The 25,422-nt window shown below is 46.1% G+C and overlaps 1 protein-coding gene across 1 annotated transcript in view; it reads right to left on the bottom strand.

Annotated features, from left to right (window-relative positions):
- LOC145343339 (growth hormone receptor-like) overlaps positions 1–25,422 on the bottom strand; it is a 159,788-nt gene that overhangs the window by 128,477 nt on the left and 5,889 nt on the right. The window contains exon 2 of the mRNA XM_080189559.1: positions 22,850–22,937. Within this exon, the coding sequence (XP_080045685.1) occupies positions 22,850–22,919 (70 nt within the window). The 5' untranslated portion in view covers positions 22,920–22,937. The remainder of the gene's footprint in view (positions 1–22,849; positions 22,938–25,422) is intronic.

Below are 25,422 nucleotides of genomic sequence, written 5' to 3'. Positions count from 1 at the left end.
AGTTCCTCCTCAACTCCGTTCTAAACCGCCCCCCCCTTTATCTTGAGGCTGTGCCCCCTAGTCCTACTATCCTTCCTGAGCGGGAAGAGTCTCTCCACCTCTATCCTATCCATCCCATTCATCATCTTATACGTCTCAATGAGATCTCCCCTCATTCTTCTAAACTCTAACGAGTACAAGCCTAATTTATTCAGCCTCTCCTCATAGCTCAACCCCCTCAACTCCAGTATCAGCCTAGTAAACCTCCTCTGCACTCCCTCCAAGGCCAAAATATCTTTGCGCAGGTTTGTACTGGAGGTCCACAGAGGTTGATTTAGGGATCCTTGCTTTCCCTGACTAATGATCTAGATCTTGGTGCGCAGGGGACAGTTCCAAAGATTGCAGATCACACAAATCCTGGAAGTGTTGTAAACTGTGAAGAGGACAGTGTAGACCTTCAGAAGGACTTAAACAAGTTGATGGACTGGGCAAACAGGTGGCAGATGAAGTTCAATGGGAAAAGGAAGAACATGGAGAGACAATATAAAATAAGGAGTAAAATTTTCAAAAGGTGCAGGAGCAGAGGGACCTGGGTGTATTTGTGCAGAGATTATTGATGGAGGCAGGATAGGGTGAAGAGAACATTGAATAAAGCATATAGTTTTCTGTGCTTTATTAATAAGGCCACAGAGTACAGGAGCAAGGAGATCTAGCTGATCTTACACAGGTACTAGTTAGACCTCAGCTGGAATCTTGTGCACAGTTCTGGGCACCACACTATAGGAAAGATGTGAACGCATTGAAGAGAGCACAGAAGAGATTGAATTGCCATTGCATTTAAGGATAAGGACCAAATGCTGGAAATTTTCCTGCCCACTCTACGCTACTGACCAGTGCAGAGGGTCACAAAGATCTCACTCCACATTTCAAAGCTGTCGATTTTCTTTTCTTCCTTTTTCTCAATGCTCCAAGGTGGTGAATGGAAAAGTTACATTCTCTTCTGCAGAAAGCTCCCAGACTAGATCCTGAGATGATTAGAGGTTTAGATAGGGTGGATGGTGATAGCCTGTTTCCTCGGATGGAGAAAGCTAGCACGAGGGGGCATGGCTTTAAATTAAGGGGGGGTAGTTATAGGACGGATGTCAGGGGCAGGTTCTTTACCCAGAGGGTGGTGAGGGACTGGAATGCCCTGCCTGCTGCAGTTGTAAATGCGCCTAGTTTGGGGGCGTTTAAGAGATTGGTGGATAGGTTTATGGACGAAAAGGGATTGGTTTAGATTAGTGGGTCAATGTTTTTTTTTAAAAATAAGACTGGTCGGCGCAACATTGTGGGCCGAAGGGCCTGTTCCGCGCTGTAATGTTCTATGTTCTATGTTCTATGAACGGTGAACTAGGGGTCACAATGTAACAGAATGCCCTATCAAGTTTTTAAATTTATTTTTTCACAGGACGTAGGTGTTACTGGCATTTATTGTTCAAGCCTAATTGAACTGTCTCGCTTGACCATTTCAGAGAGAGTTAAGAGTCAACTGTGGCTCTGGAGTCACATGTAGGCCAGACCAGGAAAAGACAGCAGATTTCCTTCCCCAAAGGACATAAGTGACCCAGATGGGTTTTTACAACAATTAATGATAGTTTCATGGTCATCATAATTAAGACTAGTTTTAATATTCCAGATTTATTAATTGAATTACAATTTCATTGGCTATCGTGGTGGGATTTAAAGCCTTATCCCTAGGGCATTGGTGGGGCCTCTGGATTACTATCTCCTTCCTTAAGCAAAGGTCAAAAATGACATTCTTCCACTACGGATAGTGGATCCTGAGGTGACTAAACGAATCCAATACTGGATCCTCGCACTCTGCCACAGTGTAGTGTTCGGTTTGATGGGTGAATTAAATGCTTGGATTTTGGGTCAGCTCCTTTCTCTGTTTGAACTCAGGTCTCCACCTGAGTTCAAATAACTGACACTTTTGCGGTTGTTTCTTCTCCAGTTTGAGCAGTTTAGAGCAAGAGATTCCCACAGATCAGTGGAAATGCTCCATGTTTTCAGGGACATATTAAAGGACACCCCAAAACTTTTCCAACTTTACCTACTTCATCATCTCCCCTAAAGTGTGTGATCATCACTTTTATAGTTAATCCCCAAACAATGTAAAAAAATCAGTACCAGGTTACATAAGAACATAAGAAATAGGAGCAGGAGTAGGCCATCTAGCCCTTCGAGCCTGCCCCGCCATTCAATAAGATCATGGCTGATCTGAAGTGGCTCAGTTCCACTTTCCCGCCCTCTCCCCATAACCCTTAATCCCCTTGCCTGCCAAAAACCTATCTACCCGCGTCTTAAATATATTTAGCGAGGCAGCCTCCACCACTTCAATGGGCAGAGAATTCCAGAGATTCACCACCCTTTGAGTGAAGAAGTTCCTCCTCAACTCCGTTCTGAACTGCCCTCCCCTTATCTTGAGGCTGTGCCCTCTAGTCCTGCTGTCCTTTCTGAGCGGGAAGCACCTCTCCACCTCTACCCTATCCATCCCATTCATCATCTTATACGTCTCAATAAGTTCCCCCCTCATCCTTCTAAACTCTAATGAGTACAAGCCCAGTCTATTCAGCCTCTCCTCATAGCTCAACCCCCTCAACTCCGGTATCAGCCTAGTAAACCTCCTCTGCACTCCCTCCAAGGCCAAAATATCCTTGCGCAAGTGCGGCGACCAAAACTGCACACAGTACTCCAGCTGCAGCCTCACCAATGCCCTGTACAGTTCCAGCAAGACCTCCCTACTTTTATATTCAATCCCCCTCGCTATGAAGGCCAGCATCCCATTCGCCTTCCTGACCACCTACTGCACCTGTAGGCTGGGTTTTTGCGACTCACGCACAAGGACCCCCAGGTCCCTCTGCACCGTAGCATGCTGCAGCTTTTCGCCCTGTAAGTAGTAGTCCTTCCTACTATGATTCCCACCAAAGTGGATAACCTCACACTTGCAAATCTCAGTACAGCATTAATCTTTTCCAGTAACTGTACCCAGTGAGAGGAAACAAGTCACCTACTCCATCATAGCCGCAAGTCAAATGACCAAGTTCAATGAGGAGCCTAGCAGAGGATGCAAGGCGCCAATCTGGTAAAGCTACAACACAGGTTCCATTCATGCTAACCAGGGGAAGGAGCATGTGATAGAAAGAGCTCAGGTCAGAGCTCTGCATGCCTGTCAAATCCAGTTGTGAATAGTGCTGGGTAATCAAATATTGAAAAGGCTCCATGAACATTCCTGCTCCTAATGATGGCAACTCCCAGCATCAGCATTTCCAGAGGAGGTTGAATTATTTACAATCATTGTCAGGTAGAACTGAGTAATGGTGGCACAGTGGTACAATGTTTAGCACTGCTGCCTCACAGCGCCTGGAGCCCAGGTGCGATTCCCAGCTTGAGTCACTGTCTGTGTGGAGTTTGCACGTTCCCCCCGTGTCTGCGTAGGTTTCCTCCGGGTGCTCCGGTTTCCTCCCACAGTCTGAAAAATGTGCTGCTTAGGTACATTGATCCGAACAGGCACCGTAGTGTGGCGACTAGGGTATTTCAAATTAACTTCATTTCTGTGTTAATGTAAGCCTGAGGTGTGATTAATAAATAAACTTAATTATGCTATTACATAGAAACTAGGAGCAGAGTAGGCATTCAGCCCTTTGAGCCTGTTCTGACATTCATTTTGCTCATGGCTGATCATCAAACTCAATAGCCTGATCACACCTTCCTCCCATATCCTTTGATCCCTTTCACCCTAAGTGCTTTATCTAATTCTCTCTTTGAAACGTACAATGTTTTCACCTCAACTACTTTCTATAGTAGCAAATTTCACAAGTTGCCCACTCTCTGGGCAAAGAAAGTTCTCTTCATCTCAATCTTAAGGTGGTGTACCTTGAATCCTCAGACTGTGACCTCTGGTTCTAGACTCCCCCACCAATGGGAACATCCTCCCTACATCTACCCTGTCCAGTCTTGTTAGAATTTTATAAGTTTCTATGTGATCTCCCCTCATTCTTCTGAAATCCAGCGAATATAATGCTAATGGACTTAATCTCTCCACATATGACAATCCTGCCAGAAGAACACAAGAACATAAGAACTAGGAGCAGGAGTAGGCCATCTGGTTCCTCAAGCTTGCTCCGTAATTCAATAAGATCAGGGCTGATCTTTTCATGGACTCAGCTCCACTTACCCGCCTACTCACCATAACCCTTAATTCCTTTACTGTTCAAAAATGTATCTATCCTTGCCTTAAAAACATTCAATGAGGTAGCCTCAACTGCTTCACTGGGCAGGGAATTCCACAGATTCACAACCCTTTGTGTGAAGAAGTTCCTCCTCAACTCAGTCCTAAATCTGCTCCCCCTTATTTTGAGGCTATGCCCCCGAGTTCTAGTTTCACCCACCAGTGGAAACAACTTCCTGCTTCTATCTTATCTATTCCCTTCATAATCTTATATGTTTCTATAAGATCTCCCCTCATTCTTTTAATTCCAATGAGTATAGCCCCAGTCTACTCAGTCTCTCCTCATAAGCCAACCCTCTCAACTCTGGAATCAACCTAGTGAATCTCCTCTGCACCCCCTCCAGTGCCAGTATATCCTTTCTCAAGTAAGGAGATCAAAACTGTACACAGTACTCCAGGTGTGGCCTCACCAGCACTATCCCAGGAATCAGTCTGGTCAGCCTTTGCTGCACTCTCTCTCTACAGCAAGAACATCCTTCATCGGGGGAAGGAGACCAAAACTGCGTACAATATTCCAGGTATTATAAAGAACAACACAGCACGGGAAACAGGCCCTTCGGCCCAACGAGCCCGCGCCGCCGTCCCACTGTCTCAGTGTCCTATTCGTGATTTTAGTCTACGCCTAATGTGCGAGGATCAGGGAGGTCCAATTTAGGGACAATTTAGTACCCAATCAATCAGCCTAAAAGCACATCTTTGGGGATGTGGGAGGAAACCGGAGCACCCGGAGGAAACCCACGCAACCACGGGGAGAACGTGCAAACTCCCACAGACACAGGCCCAAATCCATGTGTCCGCACAGCAACAGAGATAGTCTCTGAGCTGTCATGTTGCCCTCGAGATGGTCCAGTTTAAGCACACTAACGACATGAAGCAATAGGCAACTCCCGAAGCAACGTCCAAGAGCAGCCCACTACAACCTGCCTCATGCATGCCCCTTGCTGGACTTTAATGCCTGTGGAGACAAAAAAATTCATTATTAAACAGGCAAAGACTGTAACATCCTGAGGCAAAACGTATTCCCAAGCCTACAATGTTTAGTACGGCCTACTATATCCCCCTATATGTAGCCCGCTCATGTGGCTGTCTAAGTGACTCTTAAACAACCCTAGCGTGCCTGCTTCCACCACCTTACTCGGCAGTGCATTCCACACCCCCACTACCCTTTGCGTGAAAAACTGCCCTCTAATATTTGTCTTATACCTAGCCCCCCTCACCCTAAGCCCGTGACCCCTCGTTCTATCCATTTCTAATAGCGGAAAAAGCTTACCACCATTTACTCTATCTATCCCCTTCATAATCTTATAAACCTCTATTAGATCCCCCCTCAGCCGACGTCTCTCAAGGGAAAACAGCCCAAGTTCGTTCAATCTTTCCTCGTAAGACAGCCCTTCCATACCAGGCAGCATCCTGGTAAATCTCCTCTGCACTCTCTCCAGGATCTCTACATCCTTCCGGTAGTACGGCGACCAGAACTGGACGCAGTACTCCAAGTGAGGCCTAACCAACGTTCTATACAACTGCAACATCAGACTCCTACTCTTATATTCTATACCTCTTCCTATGAAGGCTAACATACCATACGCTTTCCTCATCACATTCTGCACCTGCACCGACACCTTCAGGGACTTGTGCACTTGCACCCCCAGGTCTCTCTGCGTATCTATACTCCGGATAGTTCTACCTTTTATCGTATAACTCCCCTCCACATTATTCCGGCCAAAGTGCATCACCTCGCATTTCTCCGGATTAAATTCCATTTGCCATCTATCTGCCCAATCTACCAGCCTGTCTATGTCCTGTTGCATTGCCAGGCACTGCTCCTCAGTACCTGCCAATCCAACCATCTTAGTGTCATCAGCAAATTTGCTGATCACACCACCTACCCCCTCTTCCAAGTCATTACTATATACCACAAATAGAAGAGGTCCTAGTACCGAGCCCTGCGGCACACCACTGGTGACAGGCCTCCAATTGGAAAAGGAGCCTTCCACTACTACCCGCTGTCTCCTCCTCCCAAGCCAGTTCTCCACCCATCTACATACTTGGCCTTGTATCCCATGAGCCTTCACCTTTTCTATCAGCCTACCATGAGGGACCTTGTCAAACGCCTTACTGAAATCCATATAGACGACATCAACGGCTTGTCCTTCGTCAACCGTATTCTCTTTCATCACTTACACTACATGCAATAAAAACTGAAATTCACTTTTCAACACCCACCATCATTCCCACATTCTGATAAACATCTGCTGTCTGCTCCACTCACTCAGCCAGCAATCACCTTCTATGTCAAAGCAAGCACACATTACTCAAGAGGAAGCGATAAAGCAGCACTCCACAGTGCTACCGGCCTTCACCCCAACAGCCCCACTGGGAAACAGAATCAACCAGTTAGCTGAATTCAGACACTTATCAGTAACTGGCAATGGAGCCAGTTTGCTCTGTACTGAGTCTGTTAATTATTAAAAAGGCGGTTGCTCCACAAGAATTCTGTCGATCAGCTCGATCGCAGTTTACTTATTGCTGAGTGGTCCAGCTGAAATCCTGAAGGACATTCCCAATGGACTGGCTAAGATTTAGGCAGGAGGGACAGTGTGGCAGGGAGTGGGGGGGCCAGGAGGGACAGTGTGGCAGGGAGTGGGGGGGCCAGGAGGGACAGTGTGGCAGGGAGTGGGGGGGGGCCAGGAGGGACTGTGTGGCAGGGAGTGGGGGGGGTCCAGGAGGGAAAGTGTGGCAGGGGGGTGGGAGGTCCAGGAGGGTCAGTGTGGCCAAGGGTAGGGGGCAGGAGGGTCAGTGTGGCGGGAGGGGGGGGTAGGGGGCAGGAGGGTCAGTGTGGCGGGAGGGGGGGGTAGGGGGCAGGAGGGTCAGTGTGGCAGGGGTAGGGGGGGCAGGAGGGACAGTGTGGGGGGTGGGGGGTAGGAGGTAGGAGGGACAGTGTGGTTGGGTGGGGTGTAGGAGGGGCAGTGTGGCAGGGGGGTGGGGGGGGCAGGAGTGACGAAACCAGTCTCGGGGGATTTCTCAGGGCAACATCCATGCAAATAGCAAGAGTGACAGAGCCAACTTCACTGCTCAGTGATCTTCCACATCACTTTCCCAAATGGACAAAACCCATCTTAAATGGCAGCCCGATGCAAACTTTCTAAAATTCAGCTTTGTGACGTGGCCTTTAATCGAGAGGACAATACTGATCACTATCCTTAGCTGGGCCTGAGCAGGAGCTGGTGAGGACCTCTTCAACACAATCAAAGCTTGTTAGATCTTCTTCAGTCAGATCAGCCATGATCTTATTGAACGGTGGGGTAGGTTCAAGGGGCCGAGTGGCCTTCTCCAGCTCCCAATTTCTATGTTTGTATTTTCTTGGTCCAGTTAACAGGCAGCCACATTGAATCACATACCAGGCCAGTGTGGACATTATTGAACCAGATGAAACATTATTCTATATTTTCATTGTCACCCAGATTTATTGAAATAACGAGATTTAAATCTCCCAGCGGATGGGTTTTGAGCTTATGTCTGCCAACTGTTAGTCTAGACACTCCCTCTGTGGCTGTAACATGATGTTTGTTTGAAGTGTGTGTTTTATTTTGTGTCTGCAATACTGCCTGGCCGACTGAATGTTTTCAGAATTCCAGCAACTCGGGATGTTTTTGTCCGTTGGAGTAAAGTAGGTGGTGTCAGATCAGAAACAAAACAGTACATCCCCAAGGAGCGGGAAAAAACAGGACAGGGGGTACTGAGTCCCGAGGCTTTTGAACACATACTCTCACTGCACCATGTCCACTCAGAGGGCAGGAGCTGAGAGAGTCACAGAGTCCGGGCCTGTACTCATTGGAGTTTAGAAGGCTGAGGGGGATCTTATAGAGACATATAAGATAATGAAGGGGCTAGATAGGGTAGAGGTAGAGAGATTCTTTCCACTTAGAAAGAAAACCAGAACTAGGGGGCACAGCCTCAAAATAAGGAGTGGGGGTGCAGTTTAGAACGGAGTTGAGGAGGAACTTCTTCACTCAAAGGGTGATAAATCTCTGGAATTCTCTGCCCGTTGAAGTGGTGGAGGTTACCTCGCTAAATATATTTAAGACACGGGTAGATAGGTTTCTGATAGACAAGGGAATTAAGGGTTATGGGGAGAAAGCGAGAAAGTGGAAGTGATCCACTTCAGATCAGCCATGATCTTATTGAATGGCGGGGCAGGCTCGAAGGGCTGGATGGCCTACTCCTGCTCCTATTTCTTATATTTTTATGTCTCGTCAACACTAGCGACGCACCGAAGCTGCCTTTTATAGGAACCCGGGGGGACAGTCTCACCGACCGGGAGCTGCTGGCCAGTCAGAGGCCAGCATTTCTTGTATTCAGCAAAGTCACTGGGGAGGTTGTGGTTACTGTCAGAAGCAAAGGCACCAGGGACCTGGGTTCGGGGTAAGTAATGGGGGAGAGGGGGGTCAGTGTGCCCCCCCTTCCCAATGTCCAGGTCCTTAATCAGGCACTGATTGCCTTTAATTGATGCTCCTCCCCAGATGAAAAGTGACCCACACAGGTTCACCTGCTGTGCATCCCTCATGGCCACAGTCCCACCAGCAGCTGGGTTGATACTAGCGATGATGGGATTAGGCTTTTATCAATTGGCCATTGAAGGGCCTCCACTGGCCGTGAGGGCAGGAGGGTCAACCATGCGCCTTCCTGGGGGCTAAAGCAGTGGGACTGAGGTTCCTCACTGCATCACGTAAGTAAATGCCTTTCCCTGTCCACCAGAGAGCAGAGGATTCTGCTCCAGAACTCTGAACTTTTACCCCAGGGAGGGTGTGGGCTACTCTGTCAGAGTATCAGTGCAGACCCGGTGGTCGGAATGACCTCTTTCTGCACAGATGCTGCCCCCCACCATTCCTGTCCCTGGGGTCCTGAATCACAGGGGAGGTATGACAGTAGCCACATAATCACAGAACTGTTATAGTGCCAAAGGAGGCCATTCAGACCATCGTATCTGTACTGGCTATCCAAACAAGCATCATGACCAAATGCCATCCTCCTGCCTTCTCCTCATTTCCCTGCACATTGTTCTTATTCAAATAATTGAAGAATGTTCTCTCGAATGCCTCGATTAAAGCTGCGTCCAGCACACTTCCAGGCAGAACATTTCACACCCCAACCACTTGTGTTTATCTCACATTGGGAGGTGATGGTCAAGCGGTATAATCAGTAGACTCTGCAGAAACTCAGCTAATATTCTGGAGGTCTGGGTTCGAATTTCACCACAGTAATTAGTGATATTTCAATTCAATAAAAAATATCAGGAATAAAGAATATACTGATGACCCTGAAACCATTGTCAATTGTTAGAAAAACCCATCTGGTTCACTTATGTCCTTTAGGGAAGGAAATCTGCCATCCTTACCTGATCTGACCTATATGTGACTCCAGACCCACAGCAATGTGGTTGACTTTCAACTACCCTCTGAAATGGCTGAGTGAGACACACAGTTTCAAGGGCAACTTGGGATGGGCAATAAATGCTGGCCCAGCATCAATCGTGATGCCCAATCCCCACAAACAAGTTCTTAAAAATCACATTTGCTTCTTTTACAAACCATTTTAAATCTGTGCCCTCTCATTTCCGATCCTATTACGAGCGGGAACAGTTTCTCCCTGTCCAGTCCCTCCTCATGATTTTGAAAGCTCTATCACTTCTCCTCTTAGCCTTCTCCTGTCCAAGAGGAGAGTCTCCAATCTATCCTCATCACTGAAGTTCCCCATCCCTGGAACCATTCCTGTAAACCTCTTCTGCTCTCTCTCCAATGAGTTCACATTCTTCCTATAGTGTGGCACCTAAATCCATACTCACTGAGATCTAGCTTGTGTTATATGAGGGGAGATCTCATTGAGACGTATAAGATGATGAATGGGATGGATAGGATAGAGGTGGAGAGATTCTTCCCGCTCAGAAAGGATAATAGGACTAGGGGGCACAGCCTCAAGATAAAGGGGGGGCGGTTTAGAACGGAGTTGAGGAGGAACTTCTTCACTCAAAGGGTGGTGAATCTCTGGAATTCTCTGCCCGTTGAAGTGGTGGAGGCTACCTCGCTAAATATTTTTAAGACGCGGGTTGATGGGTTTTTGATAAGAGAGGGGATTAAGGGTTATGGGGAGAGGGCGGGAATGTGGAACTGAGCCACGACAGATCAGCCATGATCTTATTGAATGGCGGGGCAGGCTCGAAGGGCTAGATGGCCTACCCCTGCTCCTATTTCTTATGTTCTTATAGCACATGGAACAGTACAGTACATGAACAGCTGCTTCAGCCCATGATGTAGGGCTGAACATGACGTCAAATTAAACTAATCCCTCCTGCCTGACCTTGCTCCCTATCCCTCTATTCCTTGCATATTCATGTGCTTATCTAAAAACCCCTTAAACGCTTCTATTGTATCTGCCTGCACCACCACCCCACATAAAATATATAAAACCCCTGTATAAAATGTGTGCCCCTCACATCTCCTTTGAACTTTCCCCCTCTCTGCTTAAGTGCATGTCCTCTAGTATTAAACCTCTGGGGAAGATTCTGGCCCTATCTCTGCCTCTCATTATTTTATAGATTTCTATCAGGTCTCCTCTCAGCCTCTGCCACTCCAGAGAAAACAACCCTAGTTTGTCCAGCCTCTCCTTATAGCTCATTGCCTCTAATCCAGGCAGCATCCTGGTAAACCTCTTCTGCACCCTGTCCAAAGCCTCCACATTCTTCCTGTAATGTGGCAACTAGAATTGAACGCAATTCTCTAAGTGAGTCCGAACCAAAGTTTTATAAAGCTGCAATATGACATCCTGACTCTTGTACTCAGTGCCCTGACCAATAAAGGCAAGCGTGCCATACGCCTTCTTTACCACCCTGTCTACCTGTGTGGACACTTTCAGGGACTCGAACCCTAAGATCCCTCTGTACATCAGTGCTGTTCAGGGTCCTGCCATTAACTGTATACTTACCCTTAACACTGATCTCCCAAAGTGCAGCACCTCACACTTGCCCGGATTAAACTCCATCTGCCATTTCTCCACCTGTAACTGCAACTGATCGATATCCTGCTGTATCCTTTAACAACCTTCTACTCTATTCACAACTTGAGTGTGGGAGGAAACCCATGCAGACACAGGGAGAACGTGCAGACTCCACAGACAGTCACCCAAGGCTGGAATCAAACCTGGATCCTTATCACTGTGTGGGAATCAATGCTAATCACTGAGCCACCATGTGGCCATAATTAGGCCATGCTTTTCCAAATGCATGTAAATCTTTTCCCTAATGTCTTGTATAAGTTCACAATAACTTCCCTGCTCTTGTATGGTATGCTCCTATTAATAAAGCCCAAAATACTATGTGCTTTATTAATTGCTCTCTCCATCAGTATGCCCCATTCAATGATCTAGGCACATATAAATCAAGATCCCTCTGCTCCTGCACCCACTTTAGAATTTTACCCCCGTATCTTACATTGTTTCTCCATGTTCTTCCAACCAAAATGCATCATCTCACACTTTTCTGCATTGAACTTCATCAGCCACCTATCTGTCCACTCCACCAACTTGTCTGTGTCCTTTTTAAGTTCTGCTCTGTCCTCTTCACAAAAAGTGCCAGACTCCCACTTAACATGGTGGGCAATCCCCAAAGAAGCCAACATGGGCCTCTCGCCAGCTCTCAAAGCACAACAAGTCGCCCCATCACCCAGAATAAAATTTTGCTTTAGAAAAATTGTTGGAAAGAGAGTGAGAAAAAGAAAAAGGGGCAGAAGAGAGGGAAGGAGAGAGAGAATCAGGAGAGAGAGAAAAAGAGAGTGAGAGGGGCAGAGAGCATCAGAGGGAAAGAGAATCATCAGAGCTCTCTGGTGATAGAATAAAGTTGCGTTTTGGTACTGTCTTTCTGGATGTTGAAATACTGGATGCTCCAAAGCATTGCAGAGCCAATGAACAGCTTCGCAAGTGCAGCCAGTTATTTTTATATATTGGGAATCTATAGGACTGAAGGCCACAGCAAAGTCAAACAAAAAACAATGATTTGTTATTCTGTTTTAATGATCTTGTTTTGAGGAATTGCCTGGACACTAGGGAGAGGTCTCCATTATTCCTTCTGAACAAATCTCAGAAGTCTTTGTGCCCAGCCTCATTTATACAGGACCTCGTTTTAATAACTCCCTCAGTACTTCACTAAAAAGGTCCCGTGAGTGTGTGCTGAGTACAGCGTGAGTGCTGGGCTCTCAGAGCTGGAGGTGGGACTGTCACCACTGAATCAAAGGTGATACTTTAGCCACAGAGACAGCTGCTGTTGATGGAAAAACTCAGCAACTCCAGCTCACGGCAAAAACAAAACTGTCAAGGAGGCGGATCAGATCGCCCCTCCTGTCTCAAAGCAATTAGAGATCAGTAAGAATTGCCAACTTGTTGGTGAAGCCCACATTCCAGCAACTAATTGAAGTGCCAGATCCATGAAGCAATATCGGAGACAAGCCAGGCCATTCTAGCACTATCCATCCTACAGGAGTATTGCAAAATCTTTCCCAGGAGCTCTGTCACATGAAGCTAACTTTTATTGACATAGCTTTGGAGGAGTGGTGTTTGTTGCTACTGCCGGATTTGCAACCAAGATCCACAGTGTCGACAGTTCCCATGGGTTGTAGCAGGCTGCACATTCCATCAACACGCCTGTCATTTGCACATGTCACGTGGAGGTTGGTTTTGGCATCTCTCATCTGTCTGATGCTTTGCTAGCAACCATTCTTCGTGGCAATGGTTATGTGCTCTGCAGTTAGGGTCGTGTACATTTTATACTTTCTCCAAATTAAGGTTTATGGTTTCTCCTTTACATCCTCTCTTTTGGCTGGCTGGATATAAAGCCAGTACCCTGCTTCTCACAGGAATTGTGCTGCACCAATATTATCATACAATCACACATAGAACATGGAACACTACAGCACAAATAGGCCCTTCGGCCCACAAGTTGCACCAATCATATCCCTACCTACCAGGCCTATCTATAACTCTCAATCCCATTAAATCCCATGTACTCATCCAGAAGTCTTTTAAAACACCCCAGCGAGTTCACCTCTACCACCACTGACGGCAGCCGATTCCACTCACTCGCCACCCTCTGAGTGAAAAACTTACCCCTAACATCTCCTCTGTACTTGCTCCCCAGCACCTTAAACCTGTGTCCTCTCGTAGCGACCATTTCAGCCCTGGGAAATAGCCTCCGAGAATCTACCCTATCTATACCTCTCAACATCTTATAAACCTCTATCAGGTCGCCTCTCAACCTTCGTCTCTCCAGGGAGAAGAGTCCCAGCTCCCTCAACCTATCCTCATAAGGCATTCCTCCCAATCCAGGCAACATCCTTGTAAATCTCTTCTGCACCCTCTCAACAGCTTCCACATCCTTCCTGTAGTGAGGCGACCAGAACTGCGCACAGTACTCCAAGTGGGGTCTGACAAGGGTCTTATAAAGTTGCAGCATTACCTCCCAACTCCTAAACTCAATCCCTCGATTAATACAGTGCAGAAGAAGCCCTTCGACCTGGACTTCAGTCAGGCTTTTGACAAGGTCTCAGCTGGGAGATGCTCAAGAAGGTAAGAGCCCCTGGACAATTTGGCAAATTGGATCAAAAATTGACTTATCAGCAGAGGGTTGTTTTTGTGACTGGAAGCCTGTGTCCAGTGGTTTATCACAGTGTTCAGTGATGGATCCCTTGCTGTTTGCATGGTATGTTAATATGTGAGAGGTATGATCAGTAAGTTCACAGGTGACACGAAAATTGATGGTGCAATTAATTGCTTAGATTATTAATGGGCTGGTCAGGTGGACAGAACAGCAGCAAATGAAACTTAATCCTGAAACGTGTGAGGTAATGCATTTTGGAAGGACTAACAAGGCAAGGGGATACACAATGAATGGTGGAATGCTGGGAAGTACAGAGGGACCTTGGGGTGCATGTCCATAAATCATAGAAACCCCAAAAGGGCAGAAGGAGGCCATTTGGCCCATTGAGTCTGGACTGTCTGAAAGAGTATCTTGCCCAGCTCCCTTCCCCCAGCTGATCTGTCTGTGTTTCTAACTCCACATTCCCATCAACCCTAATAACCTCTGATTCCCTTGCCTAATAAGAATCTATCTAGCTCCACTTAAACTACCCAATGATCCTGTCTCCAACGCCTTCTGAGGCAGAGAGTTCAAAACTCACACAACCCTCAGAGAAACAAAATTCTTCTCATCTCAGTCTTAAAAGGGCGACCCCAGTCCTGGACTCACTCACAAGAGCAAACATCCTTTCCATGTCCACCTTGTCATTACCATTCAGGATCTTCTATACCGCAATCAACACTCACATGTAGTTTAATCAGGTAGAGATACCAGATTTTTATTCATTCACAGAATTTAGGCAACGCTGGCTAGACCAGTATTTATTACCCATCCCTATTTGTCCTTGAGAGGTGAGTGCCTTTTTGAACAGCTGCAGTCCATGTGGTGTAGGTACACCCACAGTGCTGGTAGGGAGGGAATTCCAGTATTTTGACCCAGTGACAGTGAAGGGACAGTGATATATTCCCAAGTCAGGGTGGTAAGTGTTTGGGAGGGAAACCTCCAGGGGCTGGTGTTCCCATGTATCTGCTGCCCTTGTTCTTCGAGGTGCTGAGGTTATGTCTGTATAGCGCGCAAAAAACAATACTTTTCTCTGTATGTTAATACATGTCACAATAATAAATTAAACCAAATCAAACCAATTCAAATCACATCAAACCCATGCAGACACAGGGAGAACGTGCAACCTTACACAGTCGCCCAAGGCTGGGAGTGAACAGGGTCCCTGGCGCTGTGAAACAGCAGTGCTAACCACTGTGCTACCGTGCTGCCCATTACACAGGAAGGGGGGAGTATACCAACACTTTCACTGCAAGTATTTGATCGACATGTTATCGATACGCATGGAAAGGACGGTGAAACAAGAACAATTTAAAATATATACTATTTTCAGAAAAACCATATTTGGACCAGCCACACATTTTTTTCAGAGACTGATCTCATCTTCTCCAGCTAGGTCCATGTCCAACCATCTCTGATTCTGTCCTCTTCAATAGCTCTCTGAATAAAACTGCCCAACTCACTTACTATGTGGGTGGGAACAGTTCTTTGCCAATTGTCCGTCTCTCTGAAAATCCCTGCTGATTAAATATGGCCTTGAGAATTCAACAGATTGCTGGGTTTAGTTCCATCAATCAAGGTTTTCTCTGGTTAGGGCATCATGATCAAAGTTTAAAGTTTACTTATTAATATCACAAGTAGGCAGAGAGTGGGGGGTCAATGGGCGCTATTCGGATTGGCGGTTGGTGACTAGTGGAGTGCCCCAGGGATTGGTGCTGGGGCCTCAGCTATTTACCATTTATATAGATGATCTGGAGGAGGGAACCGAGTGTAGGGTGTCGAAATTTGCTGATGACACCAAGATTGGGGGAACGGCAAATTGTGCGGAGGGTGTGGAAAGTCTGCAGAGGGATCTAGATAGGCTGGGCGAATGGGCCAGGAACTGGCAAATGGAATTTAATGTTGGCAAGTGTGAGGTGGTCCACTTTGGTAGGAAGAATGGTAGGAAGGACTATTACTTACATGGCGAAAAACTGCAGCATGTTACGGTGCAGAGGGACCTCGGGGTCCTTGTGCATGAGTCGCAAAAACCCAGCCTGCAGGTGCAGCAGGTGGTCAGGAAGGCAAATAGGATGCTGGCCTTCATAGCGAGGGGGATTGAATATAAAAGTAGGGAGGTCTTGCTGCAACTGTACAGGGCACTGGTGAGGCTGCAGCTGGAGTACTGTGTGCAGTTTTGGTCGCCGCACTTACGCAAGGATATTTTGGCCTTGGAGGGAGTGCAGAGGAAGTTTACTAGGCTGATACCAGAGTTGAGGGGGTTGAGCTATGAGGAGAGGCTGAATAAACTAGGCTTGTACTCGTTAGAGTTTAGAAGAATGAGGGGAGATCTCATTGAGACGTATAAGATGATGAATGGGATGGATAGGATAGAGGTGGAGAGGTGCTTCCCGCTCAGAAAGGGCAGTAGGACTAGAGGGCACAGCCTCAAGATAAGGGAGGGGCAGTTTAGAACGGAGTTGAGGAGGAACTTCTTCACTCAAAAAGTGGTGAATCTCTGGAATTCTCTGCCCGTTGAAGTGGTGGAGGCTGCCTCGCTAAATATATTTAAGACGCGGGTAGATAGGTTTTTGATAGTCAAGGGGATTAAGGGTTATGGGGAGAAGGCAGGAAAGTGGAACTGAGCCACGACAGATCAACCATGATCTTATTGAATGGCGGGGCAGGCTCGAAGGGCTAGATGGCCTACTCCTGCTCCTATTTCTTATGTTCTTAAGTAGGCTTACGTTAACACTGCAATGAAGTTATTGTGAAAATCCCCTAGTCGCCACACTCCGGGTATACTGAGGGAGAATTTAGCACGGCCAATGCACCTAACCTGCACATCTTTCAGACTGTGGGAGGTAACTGGAGCACCCGGAGGAAACCCATACAGACACAGGGAGAACATGCAGACTCCACACAGACAGTGACCCAAGCTGGGAATCTGGCGCTGTGAGGCAGCAATGCCAACCAGTTTTAAATTTTTTTGTTAGTGTTACAAATAGGCTTACATTAACACTGCAATGAAGTTACCGCATAATCTCCAACATAATCTAGCATAATCTGGTCTGGTCTACATGTGATTCCAGAGTCACAGCAATGTGGTTGACTCTGAACTGCCCTCAGGCAACTAGGGATGGGCAATAAATACTGGCCCAGCCAGCAACGCCCATGTCCCACGAATGAATAAAATTAAATTCAATGAGATCAGCTGAAATTGTCTTTTCTGGAGAAATCTAGCTCAACTCCCTCAACAATTCCATGTAACTAAATTCCTGAAACTGGGAGTGATCTTTGTTACTTTCCTGTGCAGTTAAGGTGAACAAAAATCTCAGTGTAAGCTGGAATTCACTGGGTGTGTTAACATTCACACCATACCTCAGCGATATGCTTGATCTTTGACCTTCAGTGTTTCTCATTTGTCTCTTTGTTATTTTCTACAATTATATCCGGCCTGCTTCATTGTATTGTTTATTTCTCAGAATTCAAATCTTTAATTACATACCAACATTTCAAGGGGATAGCAGAAAGAAAGAAACAATGAGGAATACCAACGAGTTACTTATGAAGGAAATAGATTACACTTTGCAATTGCCATGTCAGTTTTGTGCAGTTAGGTCTCTGCAGAGACTGATAGCAAAGTTCTGTACACATGGGGACGGCCTCAACCGGGATCTTAGGTTCATGTCACACTGTCTGTAACCCCCACAACTTGCCTGGGCTTGCAAAATCTCACTAACTGTCCTGTCTGGAGAAAATACACATCTCTTTTAACTTGTGCTTAACCCTCTCTCCACTCACATTGTCTGTGCCTTAAAGACTCGCATTCCAACCATTAATTTGTAAATTGAGTTTGCATCTTTACATACCCTGTTTGTGAACACAACTCCCACTTAACTGATGAAGGGGCAGCGCTCCAAAAGCTAGTGGCTTTTGCTACCAAATAAACCTGATGGACTTTAACCTGGTGTTGTGAGATTTCTTACTGTGTTTACCCCAGTCCAACACCACATCAGATTACAGTGGCCAGAGCAACACCCAGCACCTGAACCTACTTTTATACGGTCACACAGAGTAAACTTGGACCTGCAAAGTGTACTTCGGAGGTCAGAGAAAGGTGGTTTGCCCAGCAATTCGGAGCAGAATAACAGCTCACTCATCTTTTAAATCTTTGTCTCCCTTCGTTCTTTCATTGATGAAAAACAAATGAATTCATTTAGAAACGCATTTCAGGAGTTGAGGGGGTTGAGCTATGAGGAGAGGCTGAATAAACTAGGCTTGTACTCGTTAGAGTTTAGAAGAATGAGGGGAGATCTCATTGAGACGTATAAGATGATGAATGGGATGGATAGGATAGAGGTGGAAAGACTCTTCCCGCTCAAAAAAGACAGTAGGACTAGGGGGCACAGCCTCAAGATAAAGGGGGGGCGGTTCAGAACGGAGTTGAGGAGGAACTTCTTCACTCAAAGGGTGGTGAATCTCTGGAATTCTCTGCCCGTTGAAGTGGTGGAGGCTGCCTCGCTAAATATTTTTAAGAAGCGGGTTGATGGGTTTTTGATAAGAGAGGGGATTAAGGGTTATGGGGAGAGGGCGGGAAAGTGGAACTGAGCCACGACAGATCAGCCATGATCTTATTGAATGGCGGGGCAGGCTCGAAGGGCCAGATGGCCTACTCCTGCTCCTATTTCTTATGTTCTTATAATATCCCAAATCATATTCCACACTTAGTGGTTCTCATATGGGTGGCACGGTGGCACAGTGGTTAGCACTGCAGACTCACAGCGCCAGGGACTCGGGTTCAATTTCAGCCTTGGGTCACTGTCTGTGCGGATTCTGCACAGACTCTCCATGTCTGCATGGGTTTCCTCCAGATGCTTTGGTTTATTCCCATACTCCAAAGATGTGTGGGTTAGGTCAGAGGATATGGGCCAAATGCAGGCAATTGGGATTACAGTCAGTGGATTACAGCATGGAAACAGGCCCTTCGGCCCACCTTCTCCATGCCGCCTTTTTTTAAAATCCTAAACTAATCCCAAGTCCTTGAAAGTGATGCAGTTGATGTTGTCTACATGAACCTCAGCAAAGCCTTTGACAGGGTACCACATGGTAGGTTGTTGCATAAGGTTAAATCTCATGGGATCCAGGGTGAGGTATCTAAATGGATACAAAATTGGCTTCTTGACACGGTGGTTTAGAGAGTTGTTTTTCAAACTGGAGGCCTGTGACCAATGGTGTGCCTCAGGGATCAGTGCTGGGTCCACTGTTATTTGTCATTTATATTAATGATTTGGATGAGAATATCGGAGGCATGATTAGTAAATTTGCAGTTGACACTAAGATTGGTGGCATAGTGGACAGTGAAGAAAGTTATCTCCAATTGCAACGGGATCTTGATCAATTGGGCCAGTGGGCTGACGAATGGCAGATGGAGTTTAATTTAGACAAATGCAAAGTGATGCATTTTGGTAGATTGAACCAGGGCAGGGCTTACTTATGGTTAATGGTAGGGTGTTGGGGAGTGATACAGAAAAAAGAGATCTAGGGGTACATGTTCATAACTCCTTGAAAGTGGAGTCACAGGTGGACAGAGTGGTGAAGAAGGCATTCGGCATGCTTGGTTTCATCGGTCAGAACATTGAATACAGGAGTTTGGACGTCTTGTTGAAGTTGTACAAGACATTGGTAAGGCCACACTTGGAATACTGTGTACAGTTCTGGTCACCCTATTATAGAAAGGATATTATTAAACTAGAAAGAGTGCAGAAAAGATTTACTAGGATGCTACTGGGACTTGATGGATTGAGTTACAACGAGAGGCTGAATAGACTGAGACCTTTTTCTCTGGAGCATAGGAGGCTGAGGGGTGATCTTATAGAGGTCTATAAAATAATGAGGGGCACAGATCAGCGAGATAGTCAATATCTTTTCCCAAAGGTAGGGGAGTCTAAAACTAGAGGGTATAGGTTTAAGGTGAGAGGGGAGAGATACAGAAGGGTCCAGAGGGGCAATTTTTTCACACAGAGGGTGGTGAGTGTCTGGAACAGGCTGCCAGAGGCAGTAGTAGAGGCGGGTACAATTTTGTCTTTTAAAAAGCATTTAGACAGTTACATGGGTAAGATGGGTATAGAGGGATATGGGGCAAATGCGGACAACTGGGTTAAAAAAAAAGCATGGACAAGTTGGGCCGAAAGGCCTGTTTCCATGCTGTAAACCTCTGTGACTCTATGGCACATTTGGAATGATGATGTGGTTATTCAGAACTGCAATTTGACCATTTCTGTCCTTATATCATTCAGCCTCATCCCTGACCAACTCCTATTAGTATCTGATCAACAGCACTGCCATCATCAGAGAGTTGACATGGTGCAGATTCTGGGATATAAATTAACCCAAGCTGACAAGGAACCCTGATATTTCGTTCCTTCAACTCCAAGTAGAATTGACAGCACAGGCCCTTTGGCTCAATCGGTCTATTCTGGTGTTTGTGTTCCACACAAGCTGCCTCACCCCTTCTTCATCTCACCCAAACGCTATATCGTTATAGAACGATGAAGGCCACAGGACACCATTCTGTGAAAGGCTGAGTGCTGCCGGGGAGGGTGGGAGAAGGGCCAGCACTGAGGAAAGGGATGGTGAGGGCTGGCAGTTTCCAATGCGCACCCTCAGGGACAGCCACTGTGATCTGTCTCAGGGAGCTGCCACCCCTGAAAATAAATCTCAGTGTCTAAACTATACCCGAGTGTCTACACAGCACACACACCTCTGTCTCCAGACACATTGGTTCATTCTATTCCAGCCCTGACCTTTCATCCTGCCCTGGATCAAAGTTCCAGCTAAAAACCAGCTTTCCACCAAGACAGATGGACAATGCAAAATCCTATTTTTATTAATTATTTTAATTGACTTCCTTGATTATCCCGAATGGAATATCGCATGGAGGGCCACGCACCTGAGGCCTTCTCGCCTGATTTTACACACTTCCTGCTCAGACACATGCCCCTCCCAGCTATATAAAATTCTGACCATAACGTCTTTAAGGATAATGTCCCTTGGCCATTTATATCACTCTTATTCCTCTCCTTAGCTTGACCTGTCCCCTCTCCTCCTGTTTCCACCACTTGCAGAATTGTTGGTTCTATCTGAAGGGTTAATCAGAGGCAAAAACAAACAAGGAACAAAAAAACTCGGATGTGTGGATAGCATTGAGGTGAGATTGAAGAAAACAAGTGAAAAAGCAGAATGATCCAATGGATCACCACCAACATGCTGGTAACAGCAACAAATGAAATTTATTTCTTTGGGTTCCCTCTCCAAATCCCCTGCTTTACTTGATTAAGTAAGAAGTCTCACAACACCAGGTTAAAGTCCAACAAGTTTATTTGATAGTAAACTCACAAGCTTTCGGAACACTGTTCCTTCGTCAGGTGTGTGGAAAGTTCTGATCAGAAACAGGGTATATAAAGGCACACACAGTTTACAGAATACTGATTAGAATGCGAGTTTTAAGTCTTGTTCCAAAAGCTTGTAGGTTTAAGAAAATACATAAGAACATAAGAAATAGGAGCAGGAGTAGGCCATCTAGCCCTTCGAGCCTGCCCCGCCATTCAATAAGATCATGGCTGATCTGAAGTGGATCAGTTCCACTTTCCCGCTTTCTCCCCATAACCCTTAATCCCCTTGTCTATCAGAAACCTATCTACCCGTGACTTAAATATATTCAGCGAGGCAGCCTCCACCACTTCAATGGGCAGAGAATTCCAGAGACTCACCACCCTTTGAGTGAAGAAGTTCCTCCTCAACTCTGATCTAAACTGCCCCCCCAATATTTTGAGACTGTGCCCTCTAGTTTTGCTATCCTTTCTAAGCAGGAAGAATCTCTCTACCTCTACCCGATCTATCCCCTTCATTATCTTATATGTCTCTGTAAGATCCCCCCTCAGCCTTCTAAACTCCAACGAGTACAGGCCCAGTCTATTCAATCGCTCTTCAAAAGCTAACCCCCTCATCTCCGGTATCAGCCTGGTGAACCTCCTCTGCACTCCCTCCAAGGCCAATATATCCTTCCGCAAATGCGGCGACCAAAACTGCACACAGTACTCCAGCTGCGGCCTCACCAGTGCCCTGTACAGTTGCAGCAAGACCTCCCTGCTTTTATATTCTATCCCCCTCGCTATAAAGGCCAGCATCCCATTCGCCTTCTTGATCACCTGCTGCACCTGCAGACTGGGTTTTTGTGATTCATGCACAAGGACCCCCAGGTCCCTCTGCACCGTAGCATGCTGCAGCTTTTCGCCTTTTAAATAATAATCCCGCCTACTATTATTTCTGCCAAAGTGGTTAACCTCACATTTGCTAACATTATACTCCATCTGCCAAGTCCTTGCCCACTCGCTCAGCCTATCCAGATCTCTCTGCAGACTTTCCGCGCCTTCCACGCAATTTGCTTTTCCACTCATCTTCGTGTCATCAGCAAATTTCGTCACCCTACACTCAGCCCCCTCCTCCAGATCATCTATGTAAATAGTAAACAGTTGAGACCCCAGCACCGATCCCTGCGGCACTCCACTAGTCACCAACTGCCAACCAGAATAGCACCCATTGATTCCAACTCTCTGCTTCCCATTAGACAACCAATCCTCTATCCACGCTGACACCTTACCCCCAACTCCATGCACCCTAACCTTTTGCAGCAACCTTTTGTGAGGCACCTTATCAAATGCCTTTTGGAAATCTAAAAACACCACAAACTCCGGTTCCCCTCTGTCTACTATCAAATAAACCTGTTGGACTTTAACCTGGTGTTGTGAGACTTCTTACTGTGTTTACCCCAGTCCAACGCCGGCATCTCCACATCATCAGTCGATTCTCAACCAATCTCCTTCCAGTCCTCACTCTTTTCATCATATACCTGCAGCAGACACTGACATAAACTAACTTACCGTCTGAGGAGTAAACTGAGTGAATGAAAGCCACAGTCAGTGAAAACCAGATGACCCAGAGCACAGCCATAATTCAATCCAGAATGATCTGTAAGTAGAAAGAAATTTAATCATTTACATTCCAGTTTCCTTCTCGTCTTTTCTGAACTAGATGCTCTTTCTTGTGCGATGGACCCAAGGACCCACCCAAGTTCCAATTCAGTTTGGACCCCGTGCAGAGTGTGGACAGGCTTTTTTATTAGAGGGATCTCATGGCTAAGGCCCATTATGTTATCACCAACATTTATATATCTATAGGTCGTTCAGTCACTGGACTGGAGCAGAACCTTTTGGCATTTCCAATTCCTGAAGCCCTTCAGCCCAAACAGGCCATGCCGACCAGCCAGAACCAATTGCCCGCCTGTAGCCCCTATCCCTCTAATCCTTTCCCATCCATGTATTTATTCAAATGCTTTTTAAATGTTACTATTGTATCTGCCTCACCCACTTTCTCTGGCAGCTCATTCCATGCACATACCACTTCTGTGAGAAGAAGTTGCCCCTCCAGGTTCCTTTTAAATTTTCCCTCTCTCACCTGAAACCTATGCCCTCTCGTTTTCAATTTCCCTAATTCAGCATCAACTGCAAAATTTACTAACCATGCTTCATACATTCACATCCACATCATTTATTTAAATAACGCATAACAAGGGGCCCAACACCCATCCCTGAGGCACACCATATATGTGATAGGTCTCAAATTCAACAACCAACCATCGACCATTCATTCCCTGCTTCCTATCAGCGAGCCAATTTTAAATCCAATGAGCCCAGCTCTCCCTGGATCTCATGCAACCTAACTTTCCAGACTAGCCTGCCATGCAGGACCTTGACAAAGCCCTTGCTAAAGTCATAGACTTTTACTGCATGGAAACAGGCCCTTCAGCCCAACTTGTTCATGCCGCTTCTTTTTTTAACCCCTAAGCTAATCTCAATTGCCCACATTTGGCCCATATTTCTCTATACCCATCTTACCCATGTAAGCAAAATGCTTTTTAAAAGAGAAAATTGTACCCGCCTCTACTACTATCTCTGGTCCCTCATTCCACACACTCACCACTCTCTGTATGAAAAAGATCAGACCCTCTGGACCCTTTGGTATCTCTCCATTCTCACCTTAAACCTATGCCCTCTAGTTTTAGACTCCCCTACCTTTGGGGAAAAGATACTGACTATCTAGCTGATCTGTGCCCCTCATTATTTTATAGACCTCTATAAGATCACCCCTCAGCCTCCTACGCTCCAGAGAAAAAAGTCCCAGTCTATCCAGCCTCTCCTTATAACTCAATCCATCAAGCCCTGGAAGCATCCTAGTAAATTTTTCTGCATTCTTTCTAGTTTAATAATATCCTTTCTATAATCGGGTGATCAGAACTGTACACAGTATTCCAAGTGTGGCCTTACCAATGTCTTGTACAACTTCAACAAGACGTCCCAACTCGTGTTCAATGTTCTGATCAATGAAATCATGCATGCCAAATGCCTTTTCCACCACTCTGTCCACCTGTGACTCCACTTTCAAGGAGCTATGAACCTGTACCCCTGGATATCTTTGTTCTGTAACTCTCCCCAATGCCCTACCATTAACTGAGTAAGTCCTGCCCTGGTTCAATCTACCAAAATGCATCACCTCGCATTTATCGAAATTAAACTCCATTTGCCATTCATCAACCCACACCCCCAGTTGATCAAGATCCGTTGCAATCCTAGATAACCTTCTTCACTGTCCACTATGCCACCAATCTTGGTGTCATCTACAAACTTACGAACCATGACTTCTAAATTCTCAGCCAAATCATTAATATAAGTGACAAATAACAGTGGACCCAACACTGATCCCTGAGGCACATCATGGTCACAGACTCCGGTTTGAAAAACAACTCTCTACAACAACCCTCTGTCTTCTGGCAAGAAGCCAATTTTGTATCTATTTAGATACCTCACTCTGAATCCCGTGAAATTTAACTTTATGCAACAACCTACCATGTGGTACCTTGTCAAAGGCCTTGCTAAAGTCCATGTAGACAATATCAACTGCACTGCCCTCATCTACCTTGTTGGTTATCCTTTCAAAGGATTCAATTAAGTTTGTGAGACATGATTTTCTACTCACAAAGCTATGCTGACTGTCCCTAATCAGCCCTTGCATCTCTAAATACCTGTAGATCCTGGTTCTCAGAATATCTTTCGACAACTTACTCACTACAGCCGTTAGGCTCACCAGTCTGCACTTCCCAGGCTTTTCCCTGCAGCTGTTCTTAAACAAAGGCACAACATTTGCCACCCTCCAATCTTCAGGCATCTTATTCTTGGCAGTCGATTCAAATATCTCTGCTAGGGGACCCGCAGTTTCCTCCCTTGCAACTCATAACATCCAGGGATGCACTTCATCAGGTCCCAGGGATTTATCTACCTTGAAGCTTTAATACTTCCAGCATCTCCTTCTCTGTAATGTGTACACTCCTCAAGACATCACTATTTATTTCCCCAAGTTCCCTAATATCCATTCTTTTCTCAACAGTAAATATTGATGA

This window comes from Carcharhinus amblyrhynchos, chromosome 5 (assembly GCF_965287045.1).
Source record: "Carcharhinus amblyrhynchos chromosome 5, sCarAmb.v2.hapA, whole genome shotgun sequence".
NCBI lineage: Eukaryota > Metazoa > Chordata > Chondrichthyes > Carcharhiniformes > Carcharhinidae > Carcharhinus > Carcharhinus amblyrhynchos.
The sequence above is the reverse complement of the archived record's forward strand: the minus strand, read 5'-3'. Positions and strand labels throughout refer to the sequence as shown.